The sequence below is a fragment of the Anguilla anguilla genome, chromosome 14 (genome assembly GCF_013347855.1).
Source record: "Anguilla anguilla isolate fAngAng1 chromosome 14, fAngAng1.pri, whole genome shotgun sequence".
Taxonomy (NCBI): domain Eukaryota; kingdom Metazoa; phylum Chordata; class Actinopteri; order Anguilliformes; family Anguillidae; genus Anguilla; species Anguilla anguilla.
The window spans coordinates 17,171,838-17,194,703 of NC_049214.1; the positions used below are offsets into that span (position 1 = coordinate 17,171,838).

The 22,866-nt window shown below is 38.3% G+C and overlaps 4 protein-coding genes across 13 annotated transcripts; 3 read left to right on the top strand and 1 right to left on the bottom strand.

Moving 5' to 3' along the window:
• Positions 1–178: 178 nt before the first annotated feature.
• Positions 179–4,682, bottom strand: LOC118212303 (surfeit locus protein 1). 4 transcript variants are annotated; one of them, XM_035390034.1, is made up of 9 exons: positions 4,490–4,682; positions 4,251–4,302; positions 3,854–3,981; positions 3,586–3,668; positions 3,048–3,239; positions 2,562–2,634; positions 1,931–2,093; positions 800–881; positions 179–680 (listed from the first exon to the last, which is right to left on the bottom strand). In XM_035390034.1, exons 1-9 carry the CDS (start codon positions 4,550–4,552, stop codon positions 614–616), a joined length of 903 nt encoding a protein of 300 aa, XP_035245925.1. In that variant the 5' UTR covers positions 4,553–4,682; the 3' UTR covers positions 179–613. The 4 variants fall into 4 exon arrangements, with proteins under 4 accessions (XP_035245925.1, XP_035245924.1, XP_035245927.1 ...); XM_035390033.1 differs by having other exon boundaries at positions 3,048–3,257; XM_035390036.1 differs by lacking the exons at positions 4,251–4,302; positions 4,490–4,682 and having other exon boundaries at positions 3,849–3,981.
• Positions 4,683–4,716: 34 nt separating this feature from the next.
• On the top strand, positions 4,717–8,068 carry surf6 (surfeit 6). Its single transcript, XM_035390032.1, has 5 exons — positions 4,717–5,031; positions 5,477–5,582; positions 5,823–6,053; positions 6,173–6,258; positions 6,954–8,068. The coding sequence occupies exons 2-5, from the start codon at positions 5,486–5,488 to the stop codon at positions 7,641–7,643; spliced, it is 1,104 nt and encodes a 367-aa protein (XP_035245923.1). The 5' UTR covers positions 4,717–5,031; positions 5,477–5,485; the 3' UTR covers positions 7,644–8,068.
• Positions 8,069–10,919: 2,851 nt separating this feature from the next.
• kyat1 (kynurenine aminotransferase 1) lies at positions 10,920–16,828 on the top strand. Of its 7 annotated transcripts, none has more exons than XR_004762320.1 (13): positions 10,920–10,982; positions 11,628–11,686; positions 12,089–12,236; positions 12,488–12,637; positions 12,731–12,817; positions 13,005–13,130; positions 13,241–13,361; positions 13,766–13,842; positions 13,934–14,023; positions 14,168–14,358; positions 14,669–14,745; positions 15,045–15,131; positions 15,240–16,828. XR_004762320.1 is itself a non-coding variant. In XM_035391175.1 (13 exons), the coding sequence occupies exons 2-13, from the start codon at positions 11,634–11,636 to the stop codon at positions 15,321–15,323; spliced, it is 1,287 nt and encodes a 428-aa protein (XP_035247066.1). In that variant the 5' UTR covers positions 10,920–10,982; positions 11,628–11,633; the 3' UTR covers positions 15,324–16,828. The 7 variants fall into 7 exon arrangements, 5 of the variants coding, with proteins under 5 accessions (XP_035247066.1, XP_035247069.1, XP_035247070.1 ...); XR_004762319.1 differs by having other exon boundaries at positions 14,168–14,354; positions 14,669–14,884; positions 15,240–15,257; XM_035391175.1 differs by having other exon boundaries at positions 14,168–14,354.
• Positions 16,829–17,487: 659 nt separating this feature from the next.
• On the top strand, positions 17,488–22,395 carry spout1 (SPOUT domain containing methyltransferase 1). The gene is made up of 12 exons (XM_035391181.1): positions 17,488–17,589; positions 17,808–17,847; positions 18,213–18,335; positions 18,415–18,574; positions 18,732–18,821; positions 18,906–18,955; positions 19,066–19,196; positions 19,885–19,957; positions 20,055–20,153; positions 20,749–20,851; positions 21,587–21,734; positions 21,872–22,395. The coding sequence occupies exons 1-12, from the start codon at positions 17,542–17,544 to the stop codon at positions 21,941–21,943; spliced, it is 1,137 nt and encodes a 378-aa protein (XP_035247072.1). The 5' UTR covers positions 17,488–17,541; the 3' UTR covers positions 21,944–22,395.
• The last annotated feature ends 471 nt before the right edge of the window (positions 22,396–22,866 follow it).

The following is a 22,866-nucleotide window of genomic DNA, read 5'->3' on the forward strand; positions in this document are numbered from 1 at the left end:
TTTTTGGATACACAGACTCCTTGATATTTCAAATAGGAACTTTATAATAAAATATGTCACCACTCCCCTTTACACACAAGCAAAGGATGTAATGAATGTTCAGCACTGAACTACCTTGTGCAGCAAGCTGAGAGCCCTTGTGCATTGCAGGAAGTATTAAACACTATTTAGCATAAGACATGGTGGTAAATTTTTATTTACAGCCTTGTGTTTCCAGATTTAAGATTATGTAAGAACTTAAATTGGGCAGAATTCATTCACACATTTTTTGCTTGATAAAGGCTTAACTTGGAGAGATGGAAACGTGTAGAAAGACTAGTTGATGTCGCTGTGATAAGCACCCGAAAACTAAAGTTCATGGTTGCATATTTTAGTCTATTATTTGTGTATTTCAGAGTTGCATCTGAATGAATATGTAGTGGACACAATGGCTTAACATTGAATTCAGTGCATGTTTTATTTTGCTCCAGATCACTAAAACTGGCAAATCGGTTGTATTGTTCATATCCTACAACATTTACAGTGGTGATCTTCATACAGCAGCACTAAAAAAAAAAAAAAAGTTTACACAGGATTTCTTGAGTATCCCTTTTAGGAGCGTGCTTGTAGCCAATTACAAGCGTACTCCTTTGATGAACTTTGCATACCACATGTAAGAAGTAGCTGAACAGAGGCCGTACCTAGTTGGAAAGAAAAAGAAAATTCATAAATTCTGAAGCAAGAATGTAATACTGATACAGAAATTAGAGCCCAATAAATTCTGTGAATGAGCTGTTGTAATTAAATGTTTTCCACGCACCATGTTGCAATGTACTGCATGTGTTCATTCCTCAGCGTGACCCGAGTCTGACCACCAATGGGTCCTCCTGGAATTGTGCTCTCTGTAAGAAATTAGATTCAAATATTTCACTGCAAAATCATCTTGCCTCATGAGTTAGCAAGATTTCTTCAAAACAATGTTACTGTACAGCTGGACAATGAAGTTTCTGAACCCTTTGGAAATACCTGGATTTCTGCATTAATTACTGAAAATGTGGTCTGATCTTCATCTAAGTCACAATTATAGACAAACACAATCTGCTTACTAAGTAATTGTACAAAACTGAATACATCTTTTAAAGATTCACAGTCTAGTTTGGACAAAGTATGTGAACCTAGTCTAGGCTAATGACTTCAAAAGCTAATTGGAGTCAGGTGTAACAATCCATGAACACCTATATAAAAGACACAAAGTTTAGTTACTCAGGAATCTGTTCATGTGAACCATGTCCTGATCAAAACAAATTTCAGAGGACCTTAGAAAAATTGTAGTGATGATGAAGCTGGAAAAGGCTACAAAAGCCTGGGTGTTCACCAATGCACAGTAAGACAAACTGTTGACAAATTTTGTACTTTTGCTACCCTCCCTAAGAGTGGGCATTCTGCACAGACAATGCCAAGAATGTAGCATATGATGCTGACAGAGGTGAAAAAAGACCCTAGGGTAACAGCAAAGGACCTGCAAAAAGTTATTGAACTTGCTAAAGTATTTTCATGTGTACACAATAAGAAAAGCACTGATCAAGAATGGTGCTCAAGGGAGGACACCACTGAGAAAAACACTGCTCTACAAAATACATTGCTGTACATCTCAATTTTGCAGAAGACCACCTGGATGTTCCGCTTCTGGGACAATGTTCTATGGACCGATAAGACAAAAACTTCTTTACAATACTACTTCCAGGCTGAACTGTGAATGTTTAAACAATATATTCATTATATACAACATGCAATCGTATGTTATTAGTTTAAGCAGATTGTGTTTGTTGATTACCGTGACTTAGATGAAGATTAGACCACATTTTGTATGTAATTATTGCAGAAATCCAAATAATTCCAAAGGGTTCACAAACTTTTTCTTGCAGTATTTGTGAAAACCAGTATGCTCTACCAAGGACAGCATCGATGAAGATGGGTTCTGCGCCAGTGACCCTGGCCATGGCCTCCAGGTCCCTGTAGTGCCAGCGGTTTCCCTCCACATTATTGTGGGGAACAAAGGGTTTGCGCTGTTCGGTTAATCTCAGCACCCCAACCACATCAACCTCATCAGACACCTGCAGGAAACAAAACAATGAAAGAAATGCTGATACAGGATCGCTTAGTGGTACAATGATTTGATTTGATTTATTTGCACACAATTTAAACTTGTTAGAAATATAAATAAAATATCCACGAGGTGAAAGAAAACCACGTGGAGCTGATAACAAGACCTCATCATTCAAAATAATCATAACAACCATCAAATAGATTAATTTCCATAAAATAAAATAACATTACAAAATACAAAAATAGTAAAAGAGAGGGAGCAGAATGAAAAGGAGAGAAACATGTATATGCGCATAAACATACCATTTCAACAATGAGTATCTAAATTAGAATTGTTGGAACAGTGGCAAATCAAAATAAAAAAAGTACTCTTCAATTACTTTGAAATCAATGTTTTCATTTTATTATTAACAATGTACCAACCATATGTGAGGGTCTTGGTATTTGATAGAAAAATGACCCAGAGAAGGTCTTACCTGTCCTTTCATCCTTGTTTCGGGCCTGATCTTATTCTTGGGTACATAACCTCGGTTTACAAGGATAGAAATCCTGGAAGGTGGGTGAAAAAAAAGAAAAGTAACATTGCAAAATATTAAGAAAACTTTAAAACACAAGTGCAAAAATCAGGGATTGTTTTGGGATGTTGTAAACCAGGTGAGCAACAGTACTCTGTAGAAACAATTCTACAAGTTATAGCTGTTTAAGGCTGCATTGTTTTACTTGTTACAAGTAAAAAGGCCCACAGTGAACAAAAAATTTAAAATCCTAAAAAAAAGAGATGCCAATCAACAAAATTACTTATGCAAATCAATGTACATTAAATGTTAATCTTTCTTTTGTCAATTGTAAAACATATGCCAGCATCACTCTGTATCATGTTTTGAGTTTTGCCAGGCCCTTTTGTAAAATTAATTTAATTGAAACTGCTTGGAACATTTTTTGAAATGTATCTTTAGCTATACCCGAGGTCTGTACAGTAGAAAGGGGTAATGACATTGGCTCCAGATTCACCACTAGATGACAAACGGCCTGCTTCTCTGGCCTCACGGTCTGGATCCACCGGAGAGCGTGGCAATATGTACAGCTCCTGAGAGTGGTCATAGCGCCCATGCACCTTCACACGCCTGTACTCCAGGCTGTTCAACTCCATCGGACTGTAGCACAGACACAATCTTATGCACAATAACTGCATGGCACAAAATGTAAGCAACAATATTCACAAATATCCAATCAACCATTTCCTTAACAATGGCATTTCATTTGACATAGTCACTCATTTAATCCAACATTACGCATCATTTAAATAGTCAGATATTAGGGATATCTTAAATGTAATTCATTAAAAAACACTTTACAGATATACAGTTATATACATATGTGTATATATATATATATGTATATATATATATATATATATATATATATATATACATACACACATATGTATGTACACACATATATGTTTGATTGATGATGAATAATAATATCTGTAACACTTACTCGACAGGTAGGTTAATGGGCTCAGCAGTTGTAAGACTGTTCATGTCTGCAATCATCTGCAATTTCCACTGCCGGCGCTTTACCTGGATTGACATAGAGGTAGGAAGAGCAATTAGCCTACTTTATTTCTGATAGACCTTTAAAATTCCATAGCCATTACATACAGATTTGAATAATGTTTAGCACATAGGCGAAATTTCTGGATATGGAATAATCCTCCATCATTTATATTTTAATTTGCAGTATATGGAGCTGGACATTACCACACCTGCCATGTTCCAAGACCAAATGTGCTGACAGGAATCAGCAATAGGAACCATTTGAGGACTGTGTCCTCTCCTTTCTCAGCTCCAGAAGCTGTGGAACCGGACTGTCGACAAGGAAGGACACACCTGCCTGGAGACACAGACAATCAACTGCTAACAGTGTTCAGGGACAGAATGATTGGGATAATACTATAAAAGCAGCAGCTAAATTTCCTCATGAAGTACACTACTGACTCCTATTGTGAAATCAAACATTGAACAAGCCCGCATTAGGGCATAAAACCACCGCAGGGAAAAAATCTATATGCAACTTCAGTGTCCACGGAACTGAGCAGTTAATATAACTTAGCAAGTTAGCAACTTGGCAATTTAGACCATGTCACGGGCTAGGTTACTTACCCTTCAAAAGTTTGAAATGGAACTGCGTGAAGATAGTCCTCTTGGGATAAGTCTGTAATAACAGTCAATAACATCATGACCCAGTGTCCTACGTTATTAGTTGACAAAGAAAAGCGGATTTATCTTATTACCCTACACAAACGTGATATATGTTTTTAGTGTTAATTAAATGTATCTTATGCAACCCGTTAGCTATCTTGCGAACAATCTTAATAACATGGATGCTGCATCTTACTTACATTACTCCTCACAGTCTTTAAAATGTTAAAGGAAGACGCAAGTGCAAACTTTAAGCTGCTCATTTCACCGAAGAATCAGATGTTTAAAAGGAAATGTAAAGAATGTTTTCTGTGTCTACATAGCGTTGAACTGGATTGTTTTCCGGATGACAAGGTACTGTATTTTTTTAATGTCTGAGTCGGGGGAAAGAGTTTAATGTTACCACATCCTAAGCCAATCAAAGGCATGGCGCGTGCGCATTGTAAAACCCATGTGCTGTATTCGAAGAAGTGGTCTGTTTTCGACCTCGTGCATGAACAAGCTATAATTTAGTCGGCAATGGGTTTTTTAATCATATGCGAATAACTGCGTATTTTTTCATTTCAAAACAATTAACCTTGCCCTTCCTCTGGACTTTATTTTCATATTTAAGCGGTAATAAATCAAGATATGTGTTGCCTTGTGAATGTTCTTGTCCGTTGATGCCTTTCCACTGTGTGTGATTTTTCATGTGGCAAAGTGTATACAGCTCTAAATTTCCATATCGATCACACTGTTTAAGGTAAGTTCTTTTTGTTGTCACTAAATTCCATCTATTTCATTGTTGTCACTGACACAATATTAACACAGTTTCAGGGAGAATTATTTGTTTAGCTTAATTTATACAAACGATAAATATAACACTTTCAACTGCCTAGCTATACAATGTGCACGTTATTCAAATTATTTGATACAGTATCACGTTTAAATAGTTGCAGATGCAGCAGTGATAACTGATCGTGGCCAGTGATCACGTCTGCTAAAAGTATAGGCTACGGGTGGTCTTCGGGTGGTAGACTTAACTTTAGCCCTGGCTTAAGACGTGGCTAGCAAATCATTGAGCAAAACTTTTTAAATCTTCTCATTGTTTACTTGTCATTGTTTCCATTGGCTGGTTGCTTCATCTCATCAAATCTAGTTTGTTTAGCTAACAAGTAGATGTTTCCTGTCTAAACCGTTTCATTTAGGTTCTAAATATGATGGTCAGTCTTGCATCAAAGGACAACTACCTTCAGAAGTTAGGGAGTAAAGTATGTGCCTCACAGAACCAAGAACCACGGAAAAGACCCTTTGGTAATATCTTTATTCCCCATTTTTATTACATTCAATTTATTGTAAATTCCCATTTTCTGTATGTATTTTCAAATGTGTTTTTCATAATGTTGATTGTTTTATTTCACTGAACAGCATTAACTTCTGATTACACTTTAAAGAAATTTTGTTGTTGTTATTATCATCATTATTCTTATTGTTGTTCTTATTATTATTATTCCTGTGTTATCTAAACGGAAATGTTGTACCTGTACATGTTAGTTCCATTTCGGCATGGAGGTGAGGCAGGTGTGCCAAAGAAGAAAAAGAGGAAACAACCAAAACATACTGGAGGGAAACACTTAAACGTGAAAGACAAGAAACCACCAGTGAAGACTGATCTGAAGCCAACCAGCCATCCAATACAGACAGCAGCCACTGGTGCTGCAGTAAATGTGGTAAAGGCTAATGTTCAGAATGGAGTGGCTCTCAAGCAGCCTCAGGGGCAAAAAGGTAAAGGCTCTCACTGTCACAATCATACATTTACAGAATTACTCTCTGACAAGAATGGAAGCTTGGAGTGTGTCCGTCAGTATTTATTGCCTTGCTGTAATTTTGTCCTTGTCCTTCAGGTGTGAAATCTATTGGTAGTTCCTTTTCTGCCGTGGATATTCTGCGTAACAGACTGCATGAAAAGATAGAAGAAACCCGTGGCCATGTATGTATTCATCAGAGTAATTTTACATATATTCCCAAGTCAATTGAATCCCTTTTTTAACATCTCCCACTCTAGCTGTTTGATTTTGGCACATATCCTACCATGTTAAGAAAAGTGGGACTAAAAATGTGTTTTATAATGTTAATAATAATAAATCTACTGAGGTTCTGTCTGGGATGGTAATAAAATATTTACTTAATCACAGCTGCTCCACGTGGGGCTGTGGCTTGTGGTACATGTGCTCTTGCTTCTGCAGCCAAGCAAATGACATTAGCAAAGCAACCAGTTAGGACACTGTAAATGGAAATAATCATGCTACTACACTACAAGTCTTGACCAGTGATTTTCTAGAGCTTAGAGGCTATGAAGTACAATTTATTCACTGGGATGGCCAGTTAAAAGTTCAGATTTGTTTAATACTACCTTTGTTTTTTTGTTTGATACTAATAATGCAGTTCTTACACCTGTGTCATTACAAATAATTTTTTGTTAACTGTTGAATTTGCTAAAATAAAGAGGACAGAAAATGGTCCCATGCAGACCTTTATTGTGAGGTATGGAGCCTGAAAGGAAAAGCTGCCTATGTTTGCAGTTTTGAACCTTTTCAGTTCCTTTTTAAATTTAATGCTCTAGGAGAAATGTTGAAAAAAATCCTGACATTCATTTTTTGTTGTGGTATTCCCATTTGCTTTCAGGGTAACCTCAAGGGCCTATCATCAGAGGAAGTTGAGAAGAAGCGGGAAAAACGGAAGCAGGAAAGGGAACGAAAGAAGAGAAAGAGAAAAGAGTTTCGGATGAAGAAGCTCGCCATGAAAGTGGAGGAGGGCGTTGCAACCGAGAATGTAGCTGAAACTCCAGATATTTCTGTTGGATCACAGATGGCAGAGAAAGGAAAGTCCACTATGGTCTTCAACAAGTTGGAGGTGGGAGAAGGGTATGCAGAGAAGGTTCAACTGAAGAAGGAGAAGAAGAAGAAAGTGAAAGGAAATTTGACCCCACTGACTGGGAAAAACTACAAGCAGCTTCTCAGCCGCGTGGAGGCACGCAAGGCAAAGTTAGAGGAGCTGAGGGCCAAAGACGAAGGCAAGGCCAAGGAAGTGGAGGAGAAGATGAAATGGACCAATGTTCTGTATAAGGCCGAGGGCTTGAAGATTAAGGACAATGAGGACCTGCTGCGTGCCTCCCTTAAAAGGAAAGAGAAAATGCGCTCTCAGAGAAAAAAGCGCTGGGAGCAGCGAAGCGTAAATATCCTGGAGAAAATGCAGCACAAACAGGACAAGAGACGCAAGAACATCCAGAAACAGAAGCATGGGAAAATGGAGAAGCGTAAGGAGAAGGCCCGGAAAAAGGGCCGTGTCCTGCCAGAAGATTTAAAGAAGGCCTAACTCCATGTGAATGCACCGTACTCTGAATCCAAGATGAGCTGGACATTCACTTAACCCAGACCTAGGCACCTATGTAGCCTTCAAAAAAGTGCATTTTTAAGGTGCAACCATTTGTGACCTAACTGACCTATACAAGGAGTAGAATCTCATGCTTCTTCTGTAACATAGTGTTATTAACAATCTAGACATTTTCATGGAAAATGTAAGGTCTGATGGCTCCGGATTCTATTTCCAGTGTGCATGGAGTGTCTGATAATTTTACTGATTCTGTAGGCTAATGACATTTGTTGTGTACAAATTTTGACTTTAAGTATACAAACTACCAAATAACTTGTTCATAAAAGTGATGTGGAAGATGTGTTTTGTATATGAAGGTGGAAGGATACATTTATTTCTTCATAAAAATATAATGATTTGTTTATGTCCATGCTGCATTGTATAAATTATACTTTTCTGTAACAGCTGACAAACAATAGTACACTAGACCTCACAAAATAGATCTACTTCCACTATGTAAAATCTTTGGTGCTCTAATTTATTCTGGCTATGTAAATTGTATTCAGTGTTACTAGGTAAGGCTAAGGCTATCTGTTTAGCTATACCTCACTACCAGAAGGGATCACAAAATTATTAGCTCTCACCTTCCAGGTTCATGAGATCAAAGTTTTTCCATATCCCATTGACAAGCAGGCAAGTTGTTTCAATTCTAAATGATAGTTATCAGGGGTTCTACAGTGACTTTGAAGCAGGGAAGTCACTGTAGATGTTACATTTGTACCACCTATTTGGTATGATTGTATCGGAGGTCCGAAATAATTTTAACAGTAAATGAAAATGCCCTATAATGTGCATATACAGATTTTTTGTGTGTGCACATATTAATGCTAATCAAGGAAACACATTTTCAATGGTAACATGAGACCAGCCATATCCTCAGATTTTGAAGAATTGGGGCTTTATTCATGAAAAAAAGACTGCATAAACATTGACTCACAAGCAACTTCCTAGCTTACCATGAATTTAGTTGCATGGTAACGTCCAAATAGATGAGGAGAGCAGCTTTTGTTTAGCTTGTTAGCTGAACACATTTAACACTAAACTGAACTTCTGAAATTCAAACATGTTTATGAGTAAAATGAATCTCTTTAATAAATATTGAAAACCCTTTAAAATGTCCCAAAACAACACTACATGTAGATGGTTTCAACACCATCTAGTGTCCCCAATCTCCAAATCTGAAGCCCTCTCCATGACCTCCCTGGGTACCAAATCTCTTCTTTTTGCTTTAGATGGCATTCTGTAAACATAACAGTAAAAAAGCATGTTGTTTGTTATAGCAAAACCTGACCACCAGCAATGGAGCAGTACAACAATTTTGCTTTCCTGCAATGCAAATAATGCATCTTAAATACCAGCAGTGCATTTAAAGGAAATCTCTGCGGCTGTGTTCATTTACATAACCAGTCTTAGTAAATATCTGGCTGAACCGAAAACATGCAGCGATGCAGAATTTTGCAGCACTGCAGATGCTTAGTAAATATGGCCCTTGATATTTTGATATAGGTTGGTACACTATTTGGGCACAAATATGCTGTTCCAGGTCAATTTTTGAACCAGTAGTACAGAATGGTAATTGAAATTGCAGCTGAGTGCAAGAACAGCGTACAGATGAAGTGTATGGCTATCTGTAAGACAGAGGAATATGGCATCAAGCAATGGTGGCATGTAAAACAAAGCTCAGTTATACCTGACTGCAACAATCATGGAGGACTGGACAACCTTGAAAAGCTTGCAGTACAAGTGTCAAACTCCAGTCTTGGAGGGCTGCAGTGTCTGCTGGTTTTTGGGGTGTTCTAAGCACAAGTGTTTAATTGAAGTCATTGATTGGTGATCCACATTGATCCACACACCTTGTTGTCCAGGCCTTAATTGGCAACTGACTGAAAGGAAAACACGAAAACCTGCAGACATTGTGGCCATTTTGGGATTCAGTTTGACACCCCTGGCTTACAGCAGGGATACTCGGATATGGCCCTTGACTCTAAATCTGGCCCTGGTTTACTTTCCTCGCAGGTAATTAACTGAACAATTAGTGCTACTGATTGGCCAGACTGTCATGACACCTGACTCCCTGACACCTGAGTGAGTGGAGAACCAGCAGTATTGTTTTAATGTGCATACGGGAATATATATTTGTAAATCAGTGTATGGAGGAGGAGTATTCCAGTGGTTCTCAAACTCAATCCTGGGGGCCCCCTGTGTATGCTGGTTTCCGTTCCAACCATAACTGCAGTCAGAGAATTTGAACAAGCCGTTAACTTTTCTTAATTAGATGCTTTTTGAGGGATTATAACCCAAATTGGCCACATTATGTCATACACAGATTATTCTGCTATATTGCAAACAATTGCATATGAGGTTAAAAAAATTAATTAATCAAAATAAAAACTGGGGTGAATCAGTAGGCTCATAACTGGTGATAGTGTGGACACCTGGCCACTAAAACTAACATTCAAAGATAAAACAAATGATAACAAGCCAAACCTGTATTGTGTTAAGTTTAAAGAAAAAAAGTGTGGGCTTGGTTAGTACTTGGATGGGAGACCATCAGGGAATACTGAGTTGCTGCTGGTGGTGTTGGTGGGCCAGCAGGGGGCAATCTTCCTTCTGGTCAAATAAACCCCAATGCCCCAGTGCAGTGACGGGGACACTGTGCTGCAGGAGATGCCGTCTTTCGGATGAGACATTAAAACCAAGGTCCCGACTCCCTGTGGTCATCAACTCGCCACCTAATCATCCCCTGATTTAACTGACTAAAAAATGTTCTCTCCCTCCAGTGGAGCTGCTCAGTGGCCAACCATAGAGGATTGTGGTTGTACTGGGCAGCTCCCAGGTGTGAATGTGTATGAGTGTGAAGCAGGGTGTTCCTGCAAAAGAGCATCTGTGCTCAGCGAACCTACCCTGGGTAAATAAAGGTTAAATAAATAAAATAAAGAGATTGACTGTAACAAAAGCCAGCAAACGCATGGGTCCCCCAGGATCAAGTTCGAGAACCAGTGAAGTATTCTGTAGAATTATCTGGCGCCACTTTTTTGTTGTTTTAGTGAGTGCACAACTGTGTACAGTTTTGGTTGTTCAGCACTGCAGAAAAGAAGGGGTACTGCAAGAACGCAATTAAGGGACGATTATTTAGAATACCCACCAGAACATCTTGGATCCACCTCTGATAAAGAAATTGCTTGCATGTGTATAAATGATAGCAAAGGGTTAACAAGCAGCCTTGAAAATGATCCCACCCATACAGGAAGTCACAACAGGAGAGAGGAGTCGCTAAACAAGGTGAACTGGCTAAAGGGCAGCCAAATATGATGACTAAAGAACTTTTTCGCGATTTCATTTGACATAAGGGAATGCTGCATAAGAGCTATTTTATTTTAAATCCAAGCATGTAAATGGAATTTTGAATGTGCCTTTAATGTTCTCATATGAGTTAATGTTGTAGTTAAGTTGCATTCTTAAGACAAGTGTTTCGTTGTTCGGAGAATAGCAACTGCGTAGGTTATTATTTATTCTGTGGTGTAATTCAGAACCTCAGAATGATATAACTTGCATTTATTTCCACGGCCGTAATAAATATAGTCAGTAGGCTACTTGATTTAACGGTAAATTAAAGTCCTCACTGGTATGTTCAGAAGACTCAGACCTACTGTAAATGTGGCTGCACAGTCTCGGAACGGAAATATAACAAAAATGACCACGAGTAAGGTAGGGTACACTACTCTCTGCCTTATTCTAGTTATTCCTCTAACGAAATATTAAAGTACCCTACTCAGCCTGAAAAAAAAAATCATTTCTTGTTAGTTATTTTCACCATTGTTTGTTTCTTTAAATGTTATCTATGTTGTGTGTTCAAGATGTGATTATATTTATTATAATCACATTATATAAGTAATTTAATTAATTCCATATCATTTTATTGTATAGTTCATTATGTCACGTCGGCTACATGCGCGCAGGCTTGATGGAGTGGACAAAAACATATGGTAGGCTAATTCTCTGCATACGACCCACTTCCCAGACAAGGCATTGATTAAGCCTACATGAATCGCTCAAAAGTTCGTGTGGAGCACTTCAGCGAACAAAACATTACCTTACCTCACATTTATGATGGATCATGTAGTTTAATTGGGAATTACTAATGATTAAATATTGAATGGCAGGGATGATGCTTGTTACTCTGCCTTAATTATATTGGTGATTTATAAATGCACAGTCCATTCTAACCAAACATTTGCATTTACAAATTTAATTTTCATTGTCCTAATCTTTTGCATTGATTTGTTATTGAGTCCGAAATATTCATAGCTTACATTAGTCAAAAAAGTTATTTCACAATTCTTGGTGAGTGAATAGTGTCTAACGTGGTCTTTTTGTTTAATTGCTAGGGTGGAATTCACTCAGCTGGCTGCTGACTACAAGGTTGTTAACCTTGGTCAGGGCTTTCCTGATTTTTCTCCACCCAGCTTTATTCAGGAAGCCTTCCGTCAAGCTGTGAGCGGGGGATGTTCACTTCATCAGTACACTCGTGCATTTGTAAGACTAGCAGGCCTGCCAATTTCTGTTTTTACAGCTGTTCTGTGATGTTTAGATATGTAGCTGTTGGTATTAAAGCGTCATGTAAGATTAATGCAGTGCAGGAAAGCAATAATAAATGAACACTTGTGCCGTTTAATTATCTTCCAATGTGCTGTATAGGTCAATAATAGAGACAAATCTATCAAAGTGTTTGGCGTATGTCTGCGAATTACGATGATATGTGAGTTGTGACGGTGCTGTACCTACAGGGCCACCCACCTCTGGTGAAAATTCTTGCAAAATTCTTTGGAAGGATTGTGGGCCAGGAGATAGACCCAATGGAGGACATCCTGGTCACTGTGGGTGCTTATCAAGCTCTCTTCTGTGCATTTCAGGCATTGGTGGATGAGGGAGATGAGGTAATTGTGACATTTTGGGTTGTCTTTCTCTTAGCCTAATGTCAGAAGTGTACCTAGGGTAACCTTTGGTATTTTTTTTTTTTGCTTTTTGAGGTGATAATTATTGAACCCTTTTTTGACTGCTACCAACCGATGGTTAAAATGGCTGGTGGGAAAGCCGTCTACGTGCCTTTAAGACCAGTAAGTTGCTATATTTTAAAAAATAACTTCATATGCATTAGGGGTGTACAGTTTCTTTTTTAAGTATGTACAGTCCGCACTATGTATCCGCCATTGGGGAAAAACCCAGAAGTGGCCATAGCATAAACGGGAAGTTGTGTGAACAACTTGCCTGGAATTATTTATATAATTTTTTTTTTTTTTTCAGAATAAGGAGACGGGAAATATTTTGTCCAGCGCAGATTGGGTTTTATCTCCAGAGGAGCTGGCAAGTAAATTCACCGAACGCACAAAAGCCATCGTCCTGAACACTCCCAACAACCCGCTGGGTAAGGTGAGGATTCTGCCTTTAGGATGTCTCTATCCATCTCGTGTTCCAGTGATTTCAGTGTTTTTTTTAAATTTTATTATTATTTTTTTTTAATGCTCTTACCCCTTACACAGGTGTACAAGCTGGAGGAGCTAAAGATGATTGCAGACTTGTGTGTTAAACATGATGTGGTGTGCATCAGTGACGAGGTGTATGAGTGGCTCACCTACGATGGTACAAAGCATGTGAAAATAGGTAATATCAGTTGCTATAATATAAAGCAATCAGATAAACACAATGTATAAATAATTATGATATGCATTGATATACTTTCTGTGAACTGACAGAGGATTTTAGAATAAATCGAATACAATAAAAATGTACCCTCGTAATAGCTACTGTCCCTGAATAAAAAAAGTATTGAAATGTATTGGTGAGAATAGAAGATGTATTCTGTAGGAACAATAGGGTTAAAATTGTGTACTTTGTGAAAATGTGAATGTGAATGTGTAAAGGAATTAAGAAATTAAGTAATTATTGCATGTATTACTTACCAAGAAGGAATTAACCAGTATTGATCTTTGTTTGAAAAATTTAACTTGGATGTTTTTCCTCTCCATTTTTATGAGAACATTCCTTTGTATAACTTTTCCATGCAGCCAGCCTACCAGGAATGTGGGAAAGAACAGTCACAATTGGGAGTGCAGGGAAGAGTTTCAGTGCCACAGGATGGAAGGTGAACAGAGAGACTGGAATATTCCTCACATCTGAAATATTTGTTATATCTATATAGACAATGTTTGTATGATTTATACACTTTGTTTCAGGTGGGCTGGGCAATGGGCTCTGGTCACATTTTAAAGCACCTGAAAACCGTCCATCAGAATTCTGTCTACCATTGTGCCACTGCTGCTCAGGTAAGAACAATACATGAGTGAACACCTCTTTGACTGTTGTATAAGAATGAAAAAAAACCTAACCAAGTTTTAAGTCTTAACTGAATTATCCTCTTAAGTTACTCCTGGAAATACTAGCTCACTTGTCATGTGATCCTTTTTTAGGAGGCTGTTGCACATGGCTTCCAGAGAGAGTTTGAGTGTTTTGGGAAACCAGAGAGCTACTTCCTCCAGCTGCCTGAAAAGATGCATCACAAGCGTCAGAAATTGGCCCAGTGTTTGGTGAGTGTGGGCCTACAGCCCATCATGCCAGAGGGAGGCTACTTCATGATGGCTGACATTTCAACCATGAGTGAGTGAGTTCTTCTAAGCTATTGTACTTATTTTAATTTGCGAATATTCTAATATCTTTTTAGGAGTGTGCAATATCTGAATCTGGAACAGATGTGCAACCAACAGAACTATCTGTATCTGTATTTTGACAGAAACCTGGAAGTTGTCATAGCTTACAGCTTAAATATTTTGGCTAGAAAACTGGCATTTTCTAAAGTTCTATGCTACTGTCACCTCTAGGTTTCTGTCCATATACAGATAAATGTGCAGATTGTTTGTTTGAACAGAGATGGCCCTAAAATTTTTTTTTTTTTTTTCTTTTCATTTTTACAGATGTGGTCATTCATGATTCAAGCACAGAAGGTGAACCTCGTGATTACAGATTTGTCAAGTGGCTCATCAAAAATAAGGTTTTTAAAAACTGAGTCCATACCCTGGGTGATGCGCCGGCATTATCCAGATTCAGTCCCAGGCCGTGGGGCTCATCCATGCAGCACAGTGGTACCTCAACTGAATGAGCACCCAACAGCCCCATGAATCAAGAATAAGGTTAAAAAACATGGTGCACCAATGTGTGTAGATTTAATTTTGCATTTCAACCTGGTCAAAATTTGGGATGTTAAGAACTTTGATTCTAGTCTCATTTCATGTTAAAATTGTACATGTTCATGTAACCAACCAGACCTGTATTTTTTGTTTCTTTTGCTAGGGTTTGGCCACCATACCAGTCTCTGCTTTTTACAGCCTGGAACACCAAAAAGACTTTGAAAATTACATCCGGTTCTGCTTTGTGAAGGTAACCCCTGGTGGGGCTTTCTTTGTTTCTCTATTTAAATGGGAAAACCATTGGAGCTGGTCTTCTAAGTTGTGTCTGAGGCTTCACTACTGCTATTTCACCCAACAGGAAGACTCAACGTTAAATGCTGCTGAGGAAATCCTGAAGGAGTGGAGCAGGCAACAACGAAAAGTAGAAACAAACCTACAGTAACTGGGCCACAATGTTCCATATCCCATAGTGATTAGGTGGTTCTCTGTCTTTGATCTCAGCTATGGCTTTTCAGTGTTAATATTTGTCTTTACTTTTATTCATTGTAATAGCAATATCTGCATTCAGTATTCAGACCCCTTGAAATCAATCAAATTTTTCTGGATTACAAATGATATTTGCGTACATATTTTTCCAAACAGCGTTTTTATTGTAAACTCATATGCTCCTAATTGTACATTTTCAAAGCCAAAACATAAAAATCACAAAGAACAAAATCTCAATGTATGCTTTGTAATTCAGTAAAATGTGAGAATTTTTCACATTTCACATTTCTGAATATTTTTTCCAGGCACTATATATGAAAATGCCACATCTGTTTTTAATAGGCATTTTCTCCAGCTGAAAATACATGCAACTTTGTTTTTTTTGTTTTTTTAACAAATGCTTCTGGTTTGCACAGGTACGTTAGAGCTAATGCAATGCTGCTCAATCATGTGCCATGGAGGGCCAAGAGTATGCAGGTTGTCATTCCAACTAATAACTTCATCTGCTGATTTCGCTCATTGGTTCCATCTTCTCTGGAAGGTGTATTAATTAGTGAAATCAGCAGGTGAAGTGAATTGGTTGGAATGAGAACCTGCATACTCCCGGCCCTACATAGCACATGATCAGGCACCACTGTTACACTGTGTGTAAGTCTGACTGTGGTCATTGCATGTGAAGGAAAAGAAGTGATTTAATTTGTCTGTCAACAAATATAAGTATAAGTATATATTGTATAAGTCCATCCTTGAAGTCTTATGCAATTTTGTCCAATGAAATACTTATCAGGAAAGTAAGCATTAAATATGAATACAATGGAATGCTGCTTTTGTCGTTTTAACTTGTTTAAAAACAGACACTAATTCATTTTATACCAGCAGCCAATTGACAGTTAACTGATATCATTACTCCAGACACTGGCTGGAACTTACCACATTAGCTCTAGCAAACAAGACAGAATATTCAGTTAAATGTGAAGAGATGCCAGGGAATTCAAAAGCATTCAGAAAAAGTATTCAAAATTTGGTCAAGTGGACCACACTTGATTCTACTCAGTTGATCAATTGCACCAGTATGTATGTTTTTGTGGTTTCAGCAGTCATTTTATGTTGTAAACTCTGTATCCTGCCTCTTTGCTGTCTCTTCTTTTCTGGTTAATCTTTTAACTGCAGCCCAATACTCTTTAACACAAGCCATAGAGTTCTTCAGTCCTGCTGCAGGCATCAGGCATGTTCAGTCATTCCTTGGACACAAAATGTTGTGTACAAAATAACTTGTATCTTTAGTGTGGTTTGTTCTTTTGTAAGTCTAAATGCAAAATTGAAATGACAGTTTATAGAATACACAGTGATAATGTTAAAGTATTTAGCCCTTCACCACCCTGATTCCATTCCCTTTTCCACATCGTCCATCTATCCTGTATTTCCCAAACAAAAGTAAAGAAATAAATAAATAAAACCTTCCACGTGTCAACTCTAGTGACAAAGGATTACCTATTGCCAGTGTGTCATGGCCTGACCATTGCCCTCTTTGCCACTTGGAATGTTCGTGATTTGCAAGTCTAGGCTTTTTTGTGCTTTAATAAGTTACTTAGGATAAGAGCATAAGCTAAATGCCTAAAATGTAATGGAAATTAATTTAACCACCACTGTGATGTTTATACTAAAAAGCACACTTGCAGTTAAAAATGATTACTCAGCACATACAGATAAATTTTCACTTGAAAATCACAACTTGAACCATTTTCTGAGAGTCTAATTTTCATAATCTAATGTGTTGTCCTGGAAATGTCAGTGTAGTGCTGAGCAGAGTTGAATCTAAATTACGAGTTTATTAAGGTCCACCAAGAACCTGTCCCGAAAAGAAAAATTTTGTGGATGTGCAGAATTGTGAGAACATTCTGGTAGGTTTGACCAACCCATAACACGGCATGACAAGTGCTACTGCAAGCATGTTCCCACGTTTCTGATACCATTAAGGTGATGGAAAGACAGATCCAAAAGACAGCAAATTATTTGTTGTTGGCCTAAGTGCGGTGTCATTTAAGTTGCTTTGGTCGGCTGTTGGCCCAGTACTACCAAAAGCTACGACTTTTATTCTGAAATTCACCCGTGACTTTTACAACGGAAGAGCTCCTGTTTTTTTGGAACTGACTTCACATGTGATAGAAATAAACATGCTGCAAAGTGGTGTACAGAAGAAGGAAAAATTAATCCCAAATGAGGTATGCAGTTATTTTCATTTTCTGATTAATATTTTCTCTATACGTTTGCTATTATTTAAAGCATTTTAGGAAGACTAATACAGATTTAATGGCGAAGAATGATTACATGTAGTGTGGTATGAAGGTAGCACGTTTTGTGTCGCAGACAACCTCAGTTACGGTTAGCGTGTTAGCTTTTGTCGAATTTTCACGAAAACGCGATTATGCTCTTTTTCCAGGCCGAAGAAAAAACTGATTGGAAAAATTGGAAAGCCGAACGTAAGTACCTTCGCCTGTGTTGATTCCCACGTTGCGGCGAAGCAGTACACACTGAAGTAGCTGCGTCGTTTGCTTTTGACTGCCAACTTTCAGTCCCCGTGGAACCTTTTCATTGTAGTTGCAAAATGTAATTGTTTCTGTAAAAATTCACCGTATCCGCAAGAATGGCCTTTAACCACGTGTTGTGAACACTCACAAGTACAGTATCGTTGGATTGGTGTTAAAGCAGAAGCACCTGGCTACTATTACTCATCCTTCATGACTGTTCAATACACTGACGCATCTAGACTGTGCAGTTTAAGCAAATCACTGAATTCACGAAATGCCCTTCAGTCCTAAATGCGTTTATGAATTGTGTTTGGTAGGAAAAGAACAAAAGAAGAAGCTGAAAGAAACTAAACTTATCAAACAGCTGGAGAGGCGAAAGCGAGATGAAGAACAGCAAAATGAGCAATTGTTGGAAGATCAACAAGAGAAGGGCAATGGAGGTTGGTTAACTGTCTGCAGGCATGTTTTAACCCCCCCAAACTATTATGTTCTGAAGTCTGTTACTGTTTGTCCTATTAGGTCGCCAATACACGGTGAGCATCGCCTTGCCGGGATCGGTGATGGACAATGCCCAGTCTCCGGAACTGCGCACGTACCTCGCGGGTCAGATAGCTAGAGCCTGCGCTGTATTTTGCGTGGATGAGGTGGTCATATTTGATGAACAAGGGGAGGATACCAAGTACGTGTGCAGATCATGAATATCCATCTTTAGTCCTGGTGTAGTGACGATTGCATGTTGTTGATAACCTAAAAAAAACTATTATGTTACGTTCTTAGTTTGCATTACTAATCCCATGGTGGCTGATATGGGTGTATTCTGTATTGCTGTTTTGCAGGAGTGTTGAAGGAGAATTTAAGGGTATTGGGAAAAAAGGTCAAGCTTGTGTGCAGCTTGCTCGGATTCTGCAGTATTTGGAATGTCCACAGTAAGTTGTAATACTAAAAATTGTAACATTGTATTGTCAAAGTGATATAATTTTGGTTATTTATTTTTCAATGCATATTCTAAGGTATCTACGAAAATCTTTCTTCCCGAAGCACCAGGACCTACAGTTTGCTGGTGAGATTCTGCGAGCTTACCTTCTGACTAAATCTATATTCATAGCAAAAATGGAAATAAACTACTGGTATCGCATGTCTTAAAAATCTTTCTTTGTGTCCGTTTGTTAGGGCTGTTGAACCCTTTGGACAGCCCTCATCACATGAGGGTGGATGAAGATGCAGAGTTCAGGGAGGGTGTGATACTAGACAGGCCGAGCAAAGCAGGAAAAGGTTCCTTTGTCAACTGTGGCATGAGGAAGGTGAGAAATCCCCATGTTTGCCTTTATTTTACACATTGCTCAGGTCAATGATCCGGAACCAAAATATAGAGATGCTTGTGTATTTTATAAATTATATACAACATTTTAATTTAACATTAAGCTCTGAATTTTAACTTCTGTATTGCTGTGCATGCCAGGTATAGGTGAGCAAGGAAAAAGCAGTGCACTTGTATGTGAATCTGGGGGGCAGTAAATTCAGAACTTCATACTCCACCAGTCGGTGTCCAAGAACATTATTTTTTAGAAACATAATAAGATTGGAGGGTCAAGGTGTAGAACCAGTTGCTTCTTGTAACATTAATGAAATGGTATGCAAATTATTGAAATTATTAATGGGCAGTTGCATTATCAGATTTGTCTGAGAAAGTGCCTAGTCTCAGTCTTGTGTCAAATGAGAGCAATATGTAGCTATTAAACAACTCTTGTTCGTTCAGTGCAGGTTTTATTGCTTGTTGACAAAATAAATATGTCCTTGTGAACAAACAATAAAAATTTAAAAAATCTTTTTTTCCTCTAGTTTTCCACTTTTCAAGTTTCATTGTCTTGAAGTACAGAAGTACAGAAATATTATATTGATTTATGAAAAATGACTAAAAAAAACTGTATGTAGCCTCGGATTACATCTTTGCAAATAAATACACAATATGTTTGTTTTCATTCATTTTAGGAAGTACAGATCGACAAGCAGTTGCAAGCTGGTTTGAGAGTCACTGTTCGCTTAAATAAGACCCAAATTGCAGGTGATGCACACACTCATGATTAAGAATGGCAAGTAATTGATGCGTGTCTATTGATCATTCAGCCTTCAATAGCATATCCTTTCTAATGTTTGTACAGAGAGCAAAGTCCACAAAGGAACTGTGGTGGCACCTCACACACCGCGGACAGAGGGTGGACTGTATTGGGGCTACAGCGTGCGTCTTGCTTCCTGTCTCAGTGAGTCACTAGCATTGATTCCCTGCACTCTGCTGTGGTTTTTTCTGTAGTGTATCTCACCAAACCCCACAAGTGTTTCTTTCAGCTGACAGTACGTTTATTGGTCCCAACAATTGTATCTGTCCATTTTGTTTCTGTTCACATTGCCCATTATGCCCTTGTTATTTGAGAACTGTAATGTTATGGTATTGTAATTACATTGGTTATGTAATGGACCAATGTAATGAATAAGAATCACTTGCCCAAGATGAGATTTTAACTTTAAATTCTCACTTTTCCGAAGGCTTCAAAAATGTATGCGTTACCAGTCAGCTGAAGGCTGAATCGCCTCGTTATTTTGAACATGGGGGTTGCAGGTGTTGTCATGGTAACCTGCTGCAAGGCCTTCACTTTACTCCATCTCACTGTGCTTACTAGTGAATTAGCCACGCTACACTCGCTACACTCACCCCTTTCACTCCCCCTCTATTTGAACTTCCGCAGCAACCACTTTTTGATTCTGATCCAGATCAGTCGGCACCAATGTAATGAGCCTTGAACCTAAAAGCTTGTGGTTTTTCGTGGTTTTAAACTTTTCATTTTTGTTTACGCACAGGTAATGTATTCACTGAGTGTCCACATAAGGAAGGTTATGATCTGACCATTGGTACATCAGAAAGAGGCAACAACATTGACTGTGTGACACTATCTCCTTTTAAGTAAGTTCTGTGAATCTCACATGTAATGACTTGTAATGAGAACACGAAATCCACACGTGAACTACATTTCGCGTTCAGCGACACTTTTGCTAAATAAATGAGTAATAACAATGGATTGCATTTATTATATGAATGATGAAATGGCAAATGAACTGCATTTATATAGCGCTTTTATGCAAAATGCTTTATTGATGCCTGTCATTCACCCATTCACACACACTCACATGCCAATGGTGAAAGGCTGCCATGCAAGGTACCAATCAACTCATTGGGAGCAATTAGGGGTTAGGTGTCTTGCTCAGGGACACTTTGACACACCCAGGGCAGAGGATCGAACTGGCAACCCTCCGACTGCCAGACAACCGCTCTTACCTCCTGAGCTATGTCGCTCCTTTCATCTATAATGACTTCTTTCATCCCATTATCTCAAAGCACTTTACAGTGGTGGGGGGAAACATTTTGCACCACAGTACATACCACACATCAGCTGAGGTGGACAGGGAGATGCTTATTAAGGCAATTAAACAGGGGGATGATTAGGTGGCAACATTGTGAGAGCCAAGTTGAGAATTTTTCCAGGACACCAAGGAACATTCAATGCTTTAAAAAAAGTACAATGTAATCTATAATGACTGCAGTGACTCTGTACCTTAGTTTAGTATTGCCTGTGAAATGAAAGCAGTGGCATTTTATATATTTTAATCTTAATTTTCCCCACTCAATGTTCTCTTGCAGACATATGTTGGTAGTGTTTGGAGGGCTGCAAGGGCTAGAGGCCAGCGTGGACACTGATCAGAACTTAGATGTTACAGATCCCAGTGTTCTGTTTGACCTTTACCTCAACACCTGCCCTAATCAAGGAAGCAGGACCATACGCACTGAGGTAAACATTCTCCTTGGTCTTCTAATTGCCTGATTTAAAAAAAAAAAAAACCTCCCTTTTTATGTCTCTTTTGATAAAATAGAAATTAGTGCATTAACAAATTGTGTAGTCTCTGACATGTAATAACTGTTTTACAGGAGGCAATCCTGATCTCTTTGTCTGGGCTGAGACAGAAAATTGTAGCAGCATTCATGGATCACAAAGCTTGACTGTGGATGTGGCCTTTTAAATACTCCAATGAAGACTGTTTGAGAATTTTCTGAAGATCCAAACAGAGGAGCAGGTCAAGGAGGACAATCTGACATTTATTTTTACTAAGCAGTGTGTTTTATGAAATTAACTCCAAGGCTGACTAGCTTCTGCAGAGATTGTTGTTCATTTAAATATGAGTTACATGTGTAATGCATCCTTGCAAGTACGTGGATGGACCAAGTGTAATTTTTGTATGAGCTGTTAGTGTAAAAATCATCCCTGTGAACTTAAATAATTTACTGTATTTTATGTGCTTCCACTATGTGTACATTTGTTGGATTTATCGTGCAAGTGGTGACATACCAATTGTAGGATTTTGAAATATAAAACAACATTTTCACATAATAAATTGAACTGCATTTGCCAGAAATGAGACTAATAATTGTTAAACCCCTGTAATTTGAGTTGAGCAGTTGTGTGCACTGGTATTTTCTGATCAATGCATCTGTGTGTCACTGGAAACAAGTTTTCCCCTGGAATCTGTTAGTTTAAGATGTCATAAAAGGTGTAAGAGAAGGCACATTCATTAATTTCATACATAGAAGGCCCCAGATTATAGGAGAGGCCAGTAATCAATTGTTCTTTTCAGTGTAGAACTTTACATAATGTTAGTGACCACTGGTTCCTTTGGTATGTGGTGTTCACCACATATGCTCCACACTGGGTCATTTTTACTAACACTCGCAATAAAAATTATGATTATTTAAAAAAAAAAAAAAAAAAAAAATGGTATGAAACCGCATAAGGAAAAATGTAATTCATTTTTTATATGTTACTCCCTCATTTAACCAGACTTTTTTCTCTTAAAATTCTGGGACATCTCCCATATTAGCCGCGTTTCCACCGCAGGAACTTTACCCCGGAACTAGGAACCTTTTGA